The 19,948-nt window shown below is 41.9% G+C and overlaps 1 protein-coding gene across 1 annotated transcript; it reads left to right on the top strand.

Moving 5' to 3' along the window:
* The first annotated feature begins 3,299 nt into the window (after positions 1–3,299).
* On the top strand, positions 3,300–5,560 carry LOC141796180 (uncharacterized). The gene is made up of 2 exons (XM_074677155.1): positions 3,300–5,220; positions 5,358–5,560. The coding sequence occupies exons 1-2, from the start codon at positions 3,300–3,302 to the stop codon at positions 5,471–5,473; spliced, it is 2,037 nt and encodes a 678-aa protein (XP_074533256.1). The 3' UTR covers positions 5,474–5,560.
* Positions 5,561–19,948: the final 14,388 nt, after the last annotated feature.

Below are 19,948 nucleotides of genomic sequence, written 5' to 3'. Positions count from 1 at the left end.
CTGGTGTCAACGTCAATAGAGTAGAATAGAATGAAATAGAATAGAATAGATTTTATTTATGCCGAGGGGAAATTCAGGAGTCACAGCAGCAGCAAAATGACAGATTTTGGTGTTATTATAACCCTCACTACAATTTGAACAGAGTTTGTTTGTCCGAACTTAAAACACATGGTCCTTAACATTATAGCTTCCTTATAAATGTTCAATCCAATACAAAGAATCATGTTTTAAACAGTAATAACTATAAAGAGATAAATAACACGAAGAAGTGACATAAAACAACAACTATTTGGACTTTATTTTGTAATTAAAGAAATATTCTGATCATTTTTTCATTCAGAATACTGAAGCGAGAAGCACACAAACGAATTCAAACCATGACTGAGAGGAGAGAGGAGCACAGGAGAGGAGGAGGAGAAGAGAGAGGCGGGAGAGGCTTGAGGAGAGAGATGGTAAGTATGGAGAGCCGAAGACAGGAGCAGGAGGAGGTGGAGAGAGGGGTAAGTATGACCAGGATAAGGAGGTGGGACAAGAGACAGAGCCAGGAACGAGAGGAGAGGGAGAGATGGGAGTCAGAGGAGAAACTGAGACAGGAGGAGGAAGAGAGGGAGGTAAGTATGGCCAGGATGAGGAGGAGGGAGAGGAGACAGAGACAGGAGCAAGAAAAGAGGGAGAGATGGGAGTGGGAGGAGACACTGAGACAGGAGGAGGAAGAGAGAGAGGTAAGTATGGCCAGGATGAGGAGCAGGGAGAGGAGACAGAGACAGGAGCAAGAAGAGAGGGAGAGATGGGAGTGGGAGGAGACACTGAGGCAGGAGAAGGAGAGACTGAGACTGAAGGAGGACGAGAGAAAGAAACTGATACTGGAGGAGGAGGAGGAGGAGGGAACACAAATAGAGGACATAGTGATAGAGCTGGAGGAGCTGGAGGAGCTGGAGGAGCTGGAGTGGGACATGAATCTGTACGAGGAGGAGTTAAGAAAGTTAACGCATGGCTTAGAAAAGACAAATGATGTGAATGGAAGAAACAGACTGAGACTGAAGGAGGAGGAGAGACAGATAAGTTTGCAAAGAAGAAGAGCACAAAGAGTGAAAACACCGGGACTGGTGGAGGAGGTGAATCAGCCTGAGGAGGTGTTAAGAAAGGCAATAGATGACCTAGAAAAGGCAAAGGAGCGCTTTGACAGAAACAGACTGAGATGGGAAGAGGGGGAGAAGGGGAGACTAAGACTGGAGGAGGAGAAGAAGAGGTTGAAACTGAGGAAGAAAGAAGAGAGAGAGAGACGGGCAAGTTTGGAAAGAAGGAGAACACCAAGAGCGAAAATACTGGGACTGAGGGAGGAGGTGAATCTGATCGACGAGCAGGTACAAAAGGTCATACATGAGCTAAGAAAGGACAAGGTCCTGTATGAGAAGGAGGAGACACTGAGACTGAAGGAGGAGGTGAATCTGATTGACCAGCAGGTACAAAAGGTCATACATGAGCTAAGAAAGGACAAGGTCCTGTATGAGGAGGAGGAGACACTGAGACTGAAGGAGGAGGAGGAGGAGGTGAAGGAGACACTGAGACTGAAAGAGGAGGAGAAGGAAAGAGGGAGACTGAGACTAAAGGAGGAGAAGGAAAAAGGACAAAGACAGGAGAGACTGAGAAAAGAAAAGGAAGAGAAGAGACTGAGACTAAAGGAGGAGAGAATAGGACAGGAGGAGGAGAAGGAGGGCATGAGACTGCAAAAGGTAGAGGAGACAGAGAGACTAGAGCTGAAACTGGATGGAGAGGAGGAGGGACTGAGACTAAAAGTGGAAGAGGAAAGACTGAGACTGAAGGAGGAGGAGAGACTTAAACTGGATGAGGAGGAGGAGGGACTGAGATTAAAGGAGGCGAAGAGGAGACTGAAACTGATGAAGGAGGAGAGACTGAAACTGGAGGAGGAGGAGGAGGGACTGAGACTAAAAGTGGAAGAGGAAAGACTGAGGCTGAAGGAGGAGGAGAGACTTAAACTGGATGAGGAGGAGGAGGGACTGAGATTAAAGGAGGCAAAGAGGAGACTGAAACTGATGAAGGAGGAGAGACTGAAACTGGAGGAGGAGGAGGAAGGACTGAGATTAAAGGAGGCAAAGAGGAGACTGAAACTGTTGAAGGAAGAGAGACTGAAACTGGAGGAGGAGGAGGAGGAGGAGAGCCAGAGACTTAAGGAGGCAAAGAAGAGAATAAGAATGAAGGAGGAGGTGAGAGTGAAACTGGAGGAGGAGGACCTGAGACTGAAGGAGAAGGAGCGACTGAGACTGAAGGAGGAGGAGAGACTGAGACTGGGGGAGAAGGAGAGACTGAAGGAGGAGGAGGAGGAGAGCCTCAGATTAGAGGAGGACAAGGAGGAGAAACTCAGACTGGAGCAGGAGGAGAAGGAGATAGTCAGATTAGAGGAGGAGAAGGAGAGACTCAGATTGGAGCAGGAGGAGGAGGAGATGGTCGGATTAGAGGAGGAGGAGGAGGAGAAGGAGAGACTCAGATTGGAGCAGGAGGAGGAGGAGATGGCCGGATTAGAGGAGGAGGAGGAGAAGGAGAGACTCAGATTGGAGCAGGAGGAGGAGGAGATGGCCGGATTAGAGGAGGGGGAGGAGGAGAAGGAGAGACTCAGATTGGAGCAGGAGGAGGAGGAGATAGTCAGATTAGAGGAGGAGGAGAAGCATGAGAGACTCAGACTGGAGGAGGAGAAGGAGCAGGAGGAGAGACTCAGATTAGAGGAGGAGGAAAGAGACAAACAGGTAAGTATGGAGAGAAGGAGAAGAAGGAAAGAAAGGAGACTGAGACAGGAGGAGGAGAGACTCAGACTGGAGCAGGAGGAGGACGAGAGACTCAGATTAGAGGAGGAGGAGAGACTCAGATTAGAGGAGGACGAGAGACTCAGATTAGAGGAGGACGAGAGACTCAGATTAGAGGAGGACGAGAGACTCAGACTGGAGCAGGAGGAAAGAGACAGACAGGTTAGTATGGAGAGAAGGAGAAGAAGGAAAGAAAGGAGACTGAGACTGGAGGAGGAGGACAGGCTCAGACTGGAGCAGGAGGAAGAGGAGAGGCTCAGACTGGAGCAGGAGGAAGAGGAGAGGCTCAGACTGGAGCAGGAGGAAAGAGACAAACAGGTAAGTATGGAGAGAAGGAGAAGAAGGAAAGAAAGGAGACTGAGACTGGAGGAGGAGGACAGGCTCAGACTGGAGCAGGAGGAAGAGGAGAGGCTCAGACTGGAGCAGGAGGAAGAGGAGAGGCTCAGACTGGAGCAGGAGGAAAGAGACAAACAGGTAAGTATGGAGAGAAGGAGAAGAAGGAAAGAAAGGAGACTGAGACAGGAGCATGAGAGACTCAGACTGGAGGAGGAGGAGCATGAGAGACTCAGACTGGAGGAGGAGGAGGAGGAGAGACTTAGACTGGAGCAGGAGGAGGAGGAGAAGCTCAGACTGGAGCAGGAGGAGAGGCTCAGACTGGAGCAGGAGGAGAGGCTCAGACTGGAGCAGGAGGAGGAGAGAGTCAGATTAGAGGAGGAGGAGGAGAGACTCAGACTGGAGCAGGAGGAAAGAGACAAACAGGTAAGTATGGAGAGAAGAAGAAGAAGAGAGAGGAGACTGAGACTAAAGAAGGAAGAGGAGGAGAGACAGAGACTGAAAGAGGAGGAGGAGAATGAAAAACTAAGAATGAAGGAGGAGAATGAGAGACTGAGACTGAAGGAGGAGATAGAAAAACGCAAGCAGGAGGAGGAGAAGAAACAGATGCAAGAGGACGAAGTGGACAAACTGATACGAGAGGAGGAGGAGAAACTGATTCGTGAGGAGGAGGAGACACAGATGCAAGAGGACCAAGTGGACAAACTAATACGAGAGGAGGAGGAGAGATTGATTCAGGATGAGGAGGAGACACAGATGCAAGAGGATCAAGTGGACAAATTGATACGGGAGGAGGAGGAGGAGGAGAGACTGACACAGAAGGAGGAGAGACTGACACTGAAAGAGGAGTTATTAAAAGAGAAGGAGGAGAGGAGACAGAGACAGGACAAGGAAGTCATTGAAAGACAAGAGATGATGGAGAACAGAAGGAGGAGAAGGGAGAGAAAACGGGAGGAGGAAGAGAAACTGAGACTAGAGGAGGAGGAGGATTTAGAAAGACTGTTACAGGAGGCGGAGCAGTGCTGGAGACAGGGGGAGAGACGAAAACAGGAAAAGAATAGGAAACTGAAACAGGAGCAGGAAGAGGAGAGACCACCAAACCAGAATGAGGAGAAGGAGAGACTGAGACTGAGATTGAGGGAGGAGAGAGAAAAACAAAAGCAGGAAGAGGAGAGAAAGGCTCTTATGGAGAAGACCAGGAGGCAGAGAGAAAGACAGGAGGAGGAGAAGAGACTTAGAGCAGAGGAAGAGAAGGAGAGACTGAGGCTAGAGGAAGAAGAGAAAAGAGTGAAACTTGAGAAGGAGAAGGAGAAGGAGAGACTGTTGGCACGGGTCCTGAGAGTAGATGACGAGGAGGAAGAGCCGGAGGTACAGATAATCAGACCAGATGAGGAGGAAAAGGAGAAAAGACTGAGACTTGAGAAGAAGAGACTGAGGCTGGAGGAAGAGGAGAAAAGAGCCAGACTTGAGAAGGAGAGACTGAGGCTGGAGGAAGAGGAAAAAAGGGTGAGACTTGAAAAGCAGAGACAGTGGGAGGAGGCAGGGTTGCTAGTGGTCCTGAAAATACGTGACGAGGACGCAGAGACGGAGGTACAGACATTCACAACAGATGAGGAGGAAGAGGAGAAAAGAGCCAGACTTGAGAGGGAGAGACTGAGGCTGGAGGAAGAGGAAAAAAGGGTGAGACTTGAAAAGCAGAGACAGTGGCAGGAGGCAGGGTGGCTAGTGGTCCTGAAACTAGGTGACGGGGACGAAGAGACCGAGGAGGAACCAAGCCCATATGAGGAGGAAGAGGAGAAATGGAAAGATGCGGTGTGGGCGGACAAGCGGGAGATGACGGAGAGCAGGTGGATAAGGGAAAGAAGAAGGAGGGTGCTGCGGGAGCAGGAGGAGAAACGTAGAGGACAGGCACACTCTGGGGAACAGGAGGAAGAGAAAAGTCATCAACCTCTTCAAAATGAGAGCCAGTTTTCAAAACTGAAACTGCGCCTCCTGGAGCTCCAGAGGGACCGGGTCCTCAAGAACATCACCAGGAGTGAGAAGAAGGAGGCCAAGATCCAGGCCAGGGGTAAGAAAGCAACTTTCAAACCTTGTTTTTAAATTTCTCTTTTAAAAAAAAGATTTGATTTGATCAAAAATCTGTCAAATAAGAGACAATCTCTCAGCTTCACTCAAAAGTCACCTTGAATATTTGGTTTCTTTCAGAGGATCCTGATCCTGCCGACAAGGAGATGCGCTTACGGAAGCAACAGTCCAAGAGGATGAAGCTGCAGAAGAAGCAGAGAAACCTGGAGGAGAAGATAAGCCGCAAGACGGGGTGAGGACTCCAGGATGAACTCAGCCAAGGAGAAGAGGTAAGTGTTTGGTAAGTATTTGCATTATTTAGTACACACACACACACACACACACACACACACACACACACACACACACACACACACACACACACACACACTTCATAAAAAAAAACTAAAAACACACAAAACATTTAAACAGTTAAACTACTTTCAAAAATCATTTAAATTAGAGAAAAATAAAAACATAAAAAACCCTAGAATAGTTATTTTAAAGTAGGTATAAAGTAGAAGAAAGTTATTTGTCCTCCGATGAGGGGGGGTGGTGGCAGGGTAAAAGTAAAAGGTTGGACAACACACACACACACACACACACACACACACACACACACACACACACACACACACACACACACACACATAAAATTATATTATTCTTTCAATTCAAACATTTCATTGAATGATGCTTGATTGGATAAGTTAAAGATTGTGTGTTGTCTAATAAAAGGTATTTAAATGATGTTCAAAAAAGTTCCCAAAATTAAAATAATTATCCAAAGAACAAGAAAAAAAATCAGGCAAAAAAAAAGTCAGACTCTAAATAGTTCTTTTAAAGTAGAAGAAAGTTATATGTCCTCCGATGAGGGGGGGTGGTGGCAGGGTAAAAGTAAAAGGTTGGACAACACACACAAAATTATATTACCCTTAAAATTCAAACATTTCACTAAATGATACTTGATTAGATAGTTAAAGCTTATGTGTTGTCCAATAATAGGTTTTTAGTTTATTTTTTATCACTTTTTTAATCACAATTATCATCTCAATAACAAAAAATAAATGAATTAATTAAACAAATAGTTAATTTAAAAGACAGACTCTAAATAGTTCTTTTAAAGTAGAAGAAAGTTATTTGTCCTCCGATGAGGGGGGGTGGTGGCAGGGTAAAAGTAAAAGGTTGGACATCACACACAAAATTATAGTTATTTTTCCTATAACATTTTACTTGATATCTTGATTAGATGGTTAAAGCTAATGTGTTGTCCAGTAAAAAGTGTTTAAATTACGTTTAATAGAGTAGTCTCCAAAATCACAATAATTATCCTGATAACAAGAAAAAAAAAAACAGGCAAAAAAAGTTAGACTCTGAATAGTTCTTTTAAAGTAGAAGAAAGTTATTTGTCCTCCGATGAGGGGGGGTGGTGGCAGGGTAAAAGCTAAAGATTGGATGACACACACAATTTTTTTTTCTAGGAATCATTTAAACTTTAAAAACAACTAGTTTGACAACTTCCAAACTAGTGTCTTTAATGTAGAACAAAGTACTTTGTCCTCCGATGAGGGGGGGTGGTGGCAGGGTAAAAGTTCAGAGAAAAAATCAAAGTTAATTGTTGTGTGTGTCCAACACAATTATCAGTTCAGCTAATAATCTGCTAATCTAATTTGAAATAGATGAACAGAGCTTGTTCAGGTGTCATCCAAATCAAAATTTTACAGCCAGTGTTTTTCTAAACAAATTTCATCTAGTTTAATGTAAACAGCTATTAAATCATGTGGACAATGAATAAAAAAATAGTTTGACCAGACTCAGCTATTTTCTGAAATAGTTCTTTAAATATAGAATAAAGTTATTTGTCCTCCGATGAGGGGGGGTGGTGGCGGGCCAAAAATAAAAAACCAACAACAACAACAAAAAAACTGGAAGGAAAGCTGCAGTGTGTGCTGAGACACACACACAATCAAATAACATGTAAATAAATTAAAATACAATGTTAAGAAATGATCAATTATTCAAAGATCATAGGACACATGATCATAGGTAGTTCTAAAATAGTTCTAAATAAATGATGACTGTCGTGATCTGACGAGATAAATTTCCATCTTAATAAATATGAGTCTGGAAACAAATACTTTCAAAATAGGACTTAGTGATTGGATGAGGAAAAGAGACGGTCTGAAAGCGTAGCATGGAATAAAGTTATTTGTCCTCCGATGAGGGGGGGTGGTGGCGGGCTAAAATTAGGCAAAGCAACAAAAAGCAAGAAGCATCAAACAGAAGAAGTGTGTGATTTAACACTCCAATATGATATAGTGCAGTGATCCATTCACAGCCAATTTGAAAATGACAAAGATACACAGTCAAACAACCTGAAAAGGTCAAACTTGTGAGAGCAGATGTCCCTGACACAGAGACAGAAGAACAACCCGAGCACAGGCGCTCTAAACCACAATGTAGGAAACATTGTCAGCGCCTATTTGAGGTAAGTTCTCATTTGAAGAAAATCAAATGTTGTGAGGAAAGGCCTCAAAGTACGGCATCTTGTCTCCCACTGGCTGTCACCTGCCTCAAAGGCTCCTGAGTGGATGAAAAACACAGGGATGGACCCGCAGTACAACACCATACCGCCCGCTTCAGGAAAAGCCCAAACTATCAGCACCAACAGCCGTCAGCCAGCGTGGAAAACACTACTGGAGCATCAGTGCATCAAAAAAACACTGAGCGACGACGGTTGAGCTCTTTCAAACTCATCAAGTGGGTGCAATGTCGGGTCCTGAGCTGGGACCAGAGCGGGCTTCAGTGCAGCGTTACCACAAACCACTTGAGCTTACGGCCACGACTGTTCCAGTGAATGCAAACGCTGCAGTAAATGCAGGTATGACATGCAACGTGTTGTCTGGATCGGTGTACGTGTGCTGCTGATGCTCCCTGAAAGTTTTCTTCCACAGACGCTCAAACAGCTCAAACTCAGGTGTTGTATCCATGGAAGTGTAAGCCTTCATATTTAAAGCCTGTGAACTGACAGCTACAAAGCCATTCCTCCTCTCTTTTCATTCCTCTCTGGTTTTATCTGATTGATCGTAGCTGCCTCGCCAACACTGAGGCGCTCATTTCCTGTCCATCGGCCAGGTTCACGTGTGTTACACTGCAAAGGAGCTTTTACTGCTGCTTTCTGCTTCTGTCCCAAGGTGTCCATCTACAGAGAAACAAAGGAGGGAAGTGGAGACACGAAATGAAGTGAGGTGACGTATAACAAACACCTGACAGACAAACCTGTGAAACCTGTGAGTGTACTTTCACTCCCAACAGGTGAGTGTTCTTTTGCATGGTGTGCTGTCAACAAGATATTGTGTGTCATGTGACTCCAGAGTCATGATCTCCGCAGATGATCCAGATCTAGAGCAGCAAACAGAACCAGGGTTCAGCCCCAGAGGTCTGGGCACTGTAGATCCTGCTGCAGCAGAAGATCGGGATGCTACACCCAGTTTGAGCAGCTGGTACTCTGGGAAACAGTTCACCCTGACCCGTGTAAAGTGGCTACACGCTCTCTGTGTACTCCAGCCTCTTCAGTGCCGTGTGGAAGAGTTTTCCCAAGGCCGAGGAAAACGTTTCAAACTGAAGAAACTGACTGAGTCTGAAAACTGTGGATAAAAGCTCAGAACCAGTTCCACAAGCACACACACTCTGCCCAGTTCCTCAAGCACACACACACTGCCCAGTTCCTCAAGCACACACACTCTGCCCAGTTCCTCAAGCACACACACACTGCCCAGTTCCTCAAGCACACACACACTGCCCAGTTCCACAAGCACACACACTCTGCCCAGTTCCTCAAGCACACACACACTGCCCAGTTCCTCAAGCACACACACTCTGCCCAGTTCCTCAAGCATACACACACTGCCCAGTTCCTCAAGCACACACACACACTACCCAGTTCTTCAAGCACACACACACTGTGCCCAGTTCCTCAAGCACACACACACACTGCCCAGTTCCTCAAGCACACACACACTGCCCAGTTCAAGCACACCCCATTTCCCCCCACACCCATGAACCTCTTTACCAATGAACCTGTGGTGCCACATCATGTTATAACGCCCCGTGCTGTAATACTGTAATACATTTTCAATTCATTTTGTAAAAAACAGCATTTTGTAATAATCTGACACATTTTGTTTTATAGTGTTTTAAATGTATGTGATAAACTTTGCTGCATTATGTAGTACATTCAGACATATTGCATCAGTCATTACAAAATGCAGGTGTTGTATTTTTTTATATCAAGAAAATGTAAGAATTAGGTGCATTATGCAACAAACCAGCCAAATAGATATCTCAAATTAAAAAAAAAAAAAAATGTTATACCATCAGAAATATATTGTAAGTGTGGGTGCCTGGAGGGCTGAGAGGTTGGCAAGGCACCTAGCAATGGGTAAAACTGAAATGATAGGAATTTTAGGGCGCAAGGTCTTTTGGGGCCGTGGTTGTGTGGTGTAGTCAGCAGAGGGGGGGTGCTTAAGTGTGGGTGCGCAGGGCCGAGAGGTGCAGAAGTCACCCAGGGCCGAGAGGTGGTCCCGGTGGTCCCGGTGGTCCCGGTGGTCCCGGTGGTCCAGGCGGTCCGGGGCTAAGTGTGGCTGCCTTGGGGGCTGGCTGAGAGGTACCCAAATGGCCTGCCAACACCTGATGCCCCCTGACGCTCCTGGCGCTTGGTGCCAGTCACTGGAGTTTGATTTAGATTTGACCAATGAGGCGTCATCACTAGTTTTTCTAATGAAATTATATTTGCCCCTCATGCTGCTTTCTCTAAGTCAATATCTTTTTGATGATCTGTTTTTTTTTCCTAATAAAGACATCCATTTTGGTGGTTTGTTACATAATGCACATAATTCTTACATTTTCTTCATCAAAAAGTGCAACGCCTGCATTTTGTATTTACTGATGGATGCGCGGTGTCAGAATGTATTACATAATGCTGAGGAGTTTACTATGCACTGCGCTCAAAGATTCTAGACCAAAATGCAGCGTTATTACATAGTGAATTGAAAATTAATCAGATTATTACATCATGGGGCGTTATTACATAATGTGGCAATACAAACCCCCAAAACATACTTTGCCAAAAGCCATAAAATGATCAGTATTTGCACCAGTATGGAGCTATTATTGTAACAAAATGATTAGCGTGTGTAAATGCATCCCAAATGTTTGATTACACAAAGGTGTAAACAGATTTGCAAATGTGTCAAATATCCACAAATGTCTTTGCCAATCCAGAAATGTTTAAACTGCTTTACAAATAAATGGATGGTCTTAAATGGCTGAAAAGTCTGGGTATTTTTCAAATCCCATCATTATTGTCATCATTACGACTGAGGCGGGCCTCCCGATGGACTGTCTGTGTGCACGTGATGTTTGCTACAGTCCTGCCGGGCCAGTGATCTGCAAATGAGAAAGAATCCGTCTGTGAGAGGCGGATTACTTTGCCCTGAGCTCAGGCTCCCAGGCGCAGGCTGCCAGGTATGGAGCTATCATTGTAGCACCACGCCTCAGCCACTTAGCAATCCACACTGCCTCAGTTGTATCTGATGATTTGTGTGGATTTTTAGCTCTTGTAAGACAAACAAAAAAAAAAAATTGAGACTTTTCAGCCATCTCAGACTACATTTTTATTTGTGAATCAGTTTAAACATTTGTGGATTTGTGCACACATTTGTAAATATTTGACAGATTCGTGAATCGGTCCACACATTTGTGGATCAGTTCACATATTCGTGGATGCATTGACCCACACACACATCATTTTGCCACAATAATAGCTCAATACACCAGCTCAATGTGACAATGACATGAATGAGTCTTTGTTTGTGGAGCACATCTTATGAATGTGGCAGAAGTGGTCCAGAATGAAGAGGTCAATTTGAGCTAGGCTTCAAATCAAGGTGTGCATTAGGTCTACTTTAACAAGTAGCCTAAAATGAAGAGGTCAATTTAGGCTACGAAAAAAGTGGACTAGAATGGAGTCTATCAGACAGAGACAGACTCAGGAAAACTTGACATGTTCTGGACCGTTCAATGCAACAAAGATTAGAAACCCTTGTGCTGAGTTTGGATGCAGAGAAGGCATTTGACTGGGTCACATGGACCTTTTGATATAAAGTAATGCCTAAATTTGGATTCCACCAGACCCTAATGCAGTGTTTCCCAATCCTGGTCCTGGGGACCCCCTGCCCTGCATGTTTTTTATGTTCCCCACTCCAACACACCTGATTCAAATGATCAGCTCGTCATCGAGCCCTGCTGGGGCCGGATAACGAGCCATTCATTTGAATCAGGTGTGCTGGAGTGGGGTAACATCTAAAACGTGCAGGGCAGGGGGGTCCCCCAGGACCAGGATTGGGAAACACTGCCCTAATTGATGTAATTGCTGCTTTGTACAATAAACCAAGAGCTAAAATAAAGATTAACGGAGCCCTATCTGATTGATTTATCTTGGAAAGAGGCACAAGGCAGGGACGCTGTGTTTGGCCGCTCTTCTTGGCCCTTTTTATAGAGCCGTTGAGTCAGTGGATAAGGCAGAGTTCCCACATAACGGGAGTCTGGATGACGTCTGGTGAACAAAAGCTATCCTTTTTTGCAGATGACTTATTGTTAAATATAACCAACCCTACTCAAACTCTGCCTGCACTGATGGGAATGATTATGGAATATGGTTCACTGTCAGGTTACAAGATTCATATTGACAAGACCCAGGTATTGACACCAAACTACAGTCCACCAACCCACATCAGGAGCCGGTACACATGGAACTGGGAAGCAGAATCTATTCAATATTTGGGCCGTATATTATGCAAAGATTTTTCCAGGATTTGCCATGCTAATTGTGGACCCCTAACCCAATAGCTAGAGTTTTTCCAAGGCTGAGGAAAAAGTTAAAAACTGAAGAAACTGACTGAGTCTAAACACTGTGGATAAAAGCTCAGAACCAGTTCCTCAAGCACACGCACACTCTTCCCAGTTCCTCAAGCACACACACACTCTGCCCAGTTCCTCAAGCACACACACACTGCCCAGTTCAAGCACACCCCATTTCCCCCCACACTCATGAACCTCTTTACCAATGAACCTGTGGTGCCACATCATGTTATAACGACCCGTGCTGTAATACTGTAATACATTTTCAATTCATTTTGTAAAAAACAGCATTTTGTAATAATCTGACACATTTTGTTTTATAGTGTTTTAAATGTATGTGATAAACTTTGCTGCATTATGTAGTACATTCAGACATATTGCATCAGTCATTACAAAATGCAGGTGTTGTATTTTTTTATATCAAGAAAATGTAAGAATTAGGTGCATTATGCAACAAACCAGCCAAATAGATATCTCTAATTTAAATTTTGACTTTTAATGGCACCAGCGTCATCGCTGCACTCAGATCTTGGAACACACACATACATGCAACACATGACACAAAGCAGACAAAACACTAAAACAAACATGGAAAAGAAAGAAAACTTTCTTCTATCTCCATTTCTTCAATACAACAATATTTCTTTTCTATTTCTTTGGCAGCAACAGCCTTCAGTCGACTACAGTAAACAATTTCAAATGTACTGAGATAGTTCCCTTTTTCTTTGCTGGAGTTTTAAGGAAAAAGAGTTGCCTGCTCTAATCTGTAGACTACTTTTCACTTATATATTGTGAGAGTTTGTTTGACATATCCTGTCACTATTGATGAAGGACAACACACGTTCTGTTCCATATTTCTTTTTCTGTTTTGTCTATGTGAGCTTTCAAACAACACATTTTCTAAGAAAATCAGTTATATTTGATTCAGATCTGACCAATGAAACATCCTACTGGTTTTTAAGATAAATTATGTTTCATGCTGGTATTCTTAAGTCGACATTTTTCTGATGGTTTACTGATTTTTTTTTAAATCAAGACATCAATTTTGGTGGTTTGTTACATAATGAACATAATTTTTTACATTTTCTTGATTACAAAGAAAATAATAATTAGTGACACACCTGCATTTTTTAGTGACTGATGCAATGTGGCAAAATGTATTACATAATGCAGCAAATCCTATTACACACTGCGTTCACAAATTCATCTAAAAATATGTGTCAGATTATTACAAATACAGCGATATTACATGATATATTAAAAATGTAATACATAATTACATATTTGTGTTATCACATACTGTGGCACTACAAACCCCAAAACAGACTTTGCCAAAATCCATAAAATGATCTGTGTTCGCACCAGCCCCATGTGATAATGACATCAGTCAGTTTGTTTGTAGAGCACATCTTATGAATGTAGCAAAACAACCGAAACATTTTTTTAATACAAATAAATGGAGCGTTTATTGGGGTTACAAAAAAACGTGCCAAATAAGAGACATACTCTCCAGTATTTATTTTCGTTATTATTATTGGTTTTATAATAATGATTTGTGTATCCACTTGAAAGCATACAATCGCTTAGTGTAGTTTTACCGGGATGTGCATGTGAATCAATCCCAAACAGTCCATGAGCCAGTAACATGCATCGATTGCTCTTTGTTTTATTGGCCACTAGGTGTCCTACTTGAGCACTGTGTGTCATTGAAGCCTCAAGTGGTGAGCAAGCAGCAACCTCCGGTCTGAGAATATGGGTTAGGGTTAGGGTTAGACAATGTGGAAGTGCTAAAATCTGCTGTTTCTCGAGTGTTCGCTTGAGGCTGGCTCCAGAAGTAGCGGAAGTCACGGACACACCAAGCCAAAAAAAGCAATTTTCAAAGCAGAAATTAACCTATTTACAGCCTGGTTCAAAAAATGTCTCCTGTCTGAGTCGCTAATTTTACCACTGGCACCCACTGTATTGGGGGTGAATTTTTTTCTAACTTGACCGTTTGGAGGATATTAAGATTGCGAACTCCCCCAATAAAAGGCACAGCTGAGGGTCACGTGACCGACAGGCACCCAATGGCTGTACGCGAAGCCCTTGCCACTGCCAATATGGCCGCTATAGCCCATGAGCTTCATTTTCCGTTTCAGAAACAGATGGGTGACGTCAGCGCGACTACGTCCATGTTTTATACAGTCCATGATTTCACCTGGGTTAAACAACTCCAAAGTTTTCACAGAGGACTGGATTTGATTCAGGACATTAGCCACAGATACCTGATATTTGCATTGAGCATTAAGATAGCACCCTTTGATCCTGTAAGACCCCCCCCCTCCAAAAAAAAAAAAAAAAAAATAAGCTGTTTTTTTTTTCTTTAATATTACAGTGGTGGGTCCTGCTGGGAGCAGAATTTATGTATTTATACTCACTGTTTGAACGATTATACAAAACAAATAAGGGCTTATTTGCATGGCTGAGAATCAGTTTCCGTCTACAGTAATACAACAAGCAGCTATATGGGAAAAAAAATAAAGCCCAGAGAAAAAGCCTACGAACAGTTAATAATATTTTTTTTTCCACAGCTAATTATTTCCAAGTGATGAGACATGGGGATGGTTTCAAACAGTAACACAGAGTTTCAAATACTATAACCAGAAATAATGTATTCATTTATAGTCAAAGCTCAAAAACTAAAATAGAAAATAAACTGAGTTAGTTTAAATAATAATCATCAGTCATAATATTCCTATTGTTATATCTGTACATATGTGAAAATATAAAAAGGCCACTGTCCTCATGTGATGTGTAAGGTGCACTGATATTATCTTTCCACATACACCCATTGTTGTAGAATTATATCAAAGACATAACATGCTCAAAATCAAATTAAATGAACTTATTTCACGGTAACTAAAATTGTACATGTTAAAGACGTAATCATCACAGAAAAAAAATTTGGAACAGGCTAATGCGTGCACGTCAGTATGGGACCACTGGCCTCAAAATCCCAGAAAAACAAACAAACAAACAAAACATTTTTAAGGGTAATGTACCATGGGGAATCATCATGGTCTGCTATAGATTGTTTTCCAGCATAACTGGACATTAACCTGGAGACACAAGATTTGTAAAACCGTCCCTCCAGGGCATTATTGGAACATGCATGTGACATATGTGTTTTGAGATTGATTATAATGGATTTTTATTGTTGATTACAATACTTTTAATTGAAGATATTAAAAGTCCTTTCTATACTGACACAGAAGTAGGGCATTTAAGTAGAAAAATGTAGAAGTGGTTTCCTCTTCTCAAGTGGTTTATTGAAAAAAAAATCAAACACCAGTGGTGAGTAAAAAAAAAAAAAATCTGAGCGATCACACAACCATGTGCTTCTCTGTGACTTGCAGGAGAGCAGAGAAATACTGACAGTGTTTATCAAACCCTGGCTGCTAACAGGTTAGCTGGAGACAGTATGATAAATAACAGACCAGATGTGCCCTCTGCTGGACATATCTTGTCATGAGTTGTTTCCCGAATTTTCCCTACATCATTTTCTGCATTTAATGTGCTATACAAAGTGCTGATAAACATTTGACAGTCATATATCCTCACGTTTCACAATCAATTACAGGAAACATTTGCATCAACAAAAAGATTACTTTTCCATTAATCCCAACAGGTCTTCATGTCACATTTTTAGAATCTCATGTAACGATAAATCCTGGTTCATGTGGTCTATTTTTGTATCATGATCCAGGAATAATCATGTGAGAGTTCTATAATTTGTTTCCATAACAAAACAAGAGTTTACACTAATTTATCCTCGTCTACTCTTTAAATCCAGAACTCCTTACTACTGCTCAGGATTAGAGCCTGTCCCTCAGACGACTTGAGGGGGGTGTGGTAGAGGCAGGGACAGAGCAGAGTGCTGCATGCAGCCTCAAACAAAGCACACATCCTAAATGTCTGCTATCATAGACTGACCAAAATGTGAGAGCTGTGTGTGGACATGTAGGGACTGTACGACAGCTGAGTGAAGCCTGATGGGGTCTGGAGCAAGCCAGAAGGAAATTACAGGTACGAGTTAGCAATATTTAAACTATAATGTGTTAACTTAAGCAGGAAACTCTGAGAACAGAAGAAACAAAAACTTAATGACCATGAGATGATCCGTGAGTTTATACAGATCAGATTTAAGAATTGCTGCTTCTGGACAGGATTAGATTCGGCCCATAAAACACTAACATATAGTCAATCTAAGATGTGAGCTGTTAAAGGGAGATATATGTTTCTTACCTTGGGTCTTTCAACTATATGATCAGTAGTGGCATTAACTATCTAAGACTTTGGATTAAAGTATTGAAAAATGTTTAACACTTAAAATGAAAGGTAAGAATTCATCTCATGCATGGGGTTTGTTTTCCTCCCTCGTTGACTTTTCTTCTTTGTCATTGCACAGGTAAAGCTGGAGAAAAGGATCACATTACTATTGGTAAATAAAGCCGCTTTGTGTTTATGTCACAGTGTGTACATGTTTTTGTTGTAGTCTTAGTATCAGGTGTCTTGGAAAGTAGGTGAAAGTATTTCGAAACCTCCGCGTTGATCACTGTGAATGATTACTGTTGTCCTGCTTATCAGATGTAGACACGGCTCTAACGCTCTTAAGAAATTAGCTCAATCCAATTTGAAATGTGCTGTTGCTCTTCATACTAAATTGAAATGCACTGATCAGACACGCACATCTACACATACACAAACACACAGCTAGAAAGTCCTCTAGCAGGGAGCTCACAGATCCAGAAGGTGCCTTTTTTTCAGCTGAGTGTGTTCACACACATCAGGATTCTGACTCTGCTTTTCACGTCACTCTCAGTGTCCACGCAGCCCTCAGCTTTCATGTCATAACGTATTTGGCACACAATTACTTTCTGAATTTTCTTTCCAGAGCATAAACAAAAACAAAGTACAAAGCAGCTATCTAAGCAGGCATTTTCTTTAGGTGTCTTATTATTAATAAGTTCTCTTATTACCCTTAACGTTTGCCTGACAAGTACTAGAAAATGTTGCCTCACAATTATGTTAAAAGACAAAAATGACTCCTCAACTCTTTATTAAACAAATCCTTGTTTGGGGTAAGACAAATGTAAATGTCTAGTTTCTCATAAGAAGACTTTATTCAGATTCAGATTCCAAGAAATTAAAAAAACAGACACATTTTTCAGGCTCCATTTTTGTCTTTTAGTATCTTGAAATAAGATATTTTTTTCTGGACTTGTCAGGTGAAAGATAAATACATGGACTTCTCATAGACTCCATACACTGCTAATGATTTGTCACTTATCAAGATCTCTATTCTGATATTTAGACATGACAGATATTTAACCTTGTTTTAAGTGTTTGACTTGCTTTTATTTATTTATCTTTAAGCTCAGGGTAAAGCCTTAAATTGAGCACGAACATGTTTTTGTCTCATTTAGTCTGTGAATCTTAAAATTCAGTAAAATGAATAAATGAATAAATAAATGATAATAATGGTAATAATAACAATAACACGCTCAATGCCTGATTAAAGAATAACACACAGTCATCAGGTGGAAACACATTTTATGAAAGAGACCACATGAACTAAACTACAGCTCCTGGTACTCATTATTAGGCCCATTTTATGGGGATTATTTACAAAAACTTTCTTTTAAAATTCTTTTGGCACAAACATGCTTTTCTTGAAACTCATAAAAATATGTTATTCATGACTTTTCCGAGACTGAGTCATTGATTTACCCAAATAATGGCTGTTTTTCTTGTTAGGAAACACTTATTTGCTAAATAAATAAATAAAATTGGATTTTTTTTTTCTTAAAAATATCAGTATTCGTATTGTGCTTCTGTAAGTGTTTAAATCTAACTATTTTCTTTTCTTTTCTTTTCTTTTCTTTTTCCTTTTTTTTGTAAATACTCTTGAAGACCCCTTTACTTCCCCTTACTTTTCCTTAATTTAAAATTTCATGTCAACTTAAGTGAAGTGTCTGCATGGAAAAATAACTTCACTAGTTTAAAAAATAATCCTTGTTGAAGACAGTGCTGGGCTGCATGGTGGCGCTTTGGTTAGCGCTGCAGCCTCACAGCAAGAAGGTCACCGGTTCAAATCCCCACCTTGGCTGGTGGGCCTTTCTGTGTGGAGTTTGCGCGTCTTCCTTGTGCATGCGTGGGTTCTCTCCTGGTACTCCGGCTTCCTCCCACAGTCCAAAAACATGCTCATCGGGTTAATTGGCAGCTCTAACTTGTCCCTAGGTGTGAGTGTGTGTGAAAGGTTATCTGTCTCTGTGTCAGCCCTGCGATTGGCTGGCAGCTGGTGCACCCTGCCTCTCACCCACTGACAGCTGGGATAGGCTCCAGCCACCCACCACCCTGAACAAGACAAGCGGTACAGAAAAGGAATGAATGCAGTGCTTTTATCTGATAGAATGATCAAAATGTGTAGAAAGGCAAAAAGTGGGGCATAAATTGTGTAGTGTGCAGGATAGAAAATACTACAAAATTTGCCAAAATTGTCTCAAAATCAAAATCAAACAGAGCTGTGATAAAAATCAACATGATACTGTCGTCTTAAGTCTCATTTTCCTTCAGAAGAAGAAAGACGTTACTCACATTTATTCCCTATGACACAGCAGAGACCTGAACACAGATCCCCTGGCATCATAAGTAATGACCTTTACACTGAGGGTCCTGCTTGTTTAAATCCTTGATCTTTATTTGGACGTTTTGTTTTAACTGGCTGTTTGTTGAAGCTGCGGTCCTCCGTTTTTGTTTGATTTCTGCTGTGTTGTTGTATTTAGTTATGTTGTTTTTGATATGCCCTCTAAGTGTGGGTTGTTTTGTGGTATTGATTATCTTTGCAGCTTTTTCATCTGTTTTACATTTATTTGATGATGTTGGAGGATTTGTTTGCTGCTGTAGGGCTGCGGTTCTATCTGGGGCTTCATGGTGATGTGCAGGCCTTCAGTGCTGATGCCTCACAGCAGGAAGTTCCCTGGTTTGATTCCAGGAGCTTGTCTGTGTGACGTTTGCATGTTCTCTGTGGATTAAATCAATACAGTAACGCTTCCCCCCACTCTACAGTAACATGTTTGGTAGGTAACTGTTTGTGATAGACTGACGATCCCTTATAGATGTGCTTTCCTCTTATCCTCCCAATGATGCTAAATGAGATTAATGTTACAGACGATAAATGGATGTTATGTTCGTGTTGAGACATTTAATGGAATTAAGGTGTGACCTTTTTTGATGTTAGTTTGTTTTTTGGTTGGTCATGTTGTTGTATTTTGATATGTTGTAGTTTCTAGTTGTGTTCTCTAACTTGGTCGTGTTTCAGATTCAGTTTGTGTTTCAGTATCTGGCTGAGCTGTGCTGTGCTGTTTCTTTGTTTTTCTCTGGGTTGTTCTGTTTGAAGTTATGGTCACCGATTTTCTGACAAAAAGAAACAAACAGATCTTTGCCTTTAACATTTAAATGGGTAAACTTTCTGTGAGTGTTTTTCGTTTCTTCAGCCTCCTCCTCTGACACCTGTCTTCTCAGAGCTGTTTCAGACATTCAGAGTTACAATAAATCAAGTGTTAGGTGATGATGGTCAAGTTTGCGTTTGTAGGTCTCACAGAGGTGTTACTGTTTATTCGTCTGTTCAATAACTGATCAAATCTCCCCACAGGAGAGCACAGACTTTTCATTGGTATTATCTGATTGTTTTCCTTTTGGAGCTCTGAGGGCGACCAAAGTTGCTGGTGGATAATGTCAGACTGATATTTTGAAATGGTCAGAATCTATGT

The sequence above is a fragment of the Halichoeres trimaculatus genome, unplaced genomic scaffold, assembly GCF_033239565.1.
Source record: "Halichoeres trimaculatus isolate MK-OKI-2021-1 unplaced genomic scaffold, fHalTri1.1 fHalTri1_scaffold_10, whole genome shotgun sequence".
NCBI lineage: Eukaryota > Metazoa > Chordata > Actinopteri > Labriformes > Labridae > Halichoeres > Halichoeres trimaculatus.
This window is presented reverse-complemented; position numbering and strand designations above follow the sequence as displayed.

Coding starts and splice junctions, on each gene's coding strand:
- LOC141796180 (XM_074677155.1), top strand. CDS start 3,300: ATGGAGAGAAGGAGAAGAAGGAAAGAAAGGAGACTGAGACAGGAGCAT. Junction 5,221..5,357: donor GGCCAAGATCCAGGCCAGGG/GTAAGAAAGCAA, acceptor GGTTTCTTTCAG/AGGATCCTGATCCTGCCGAC.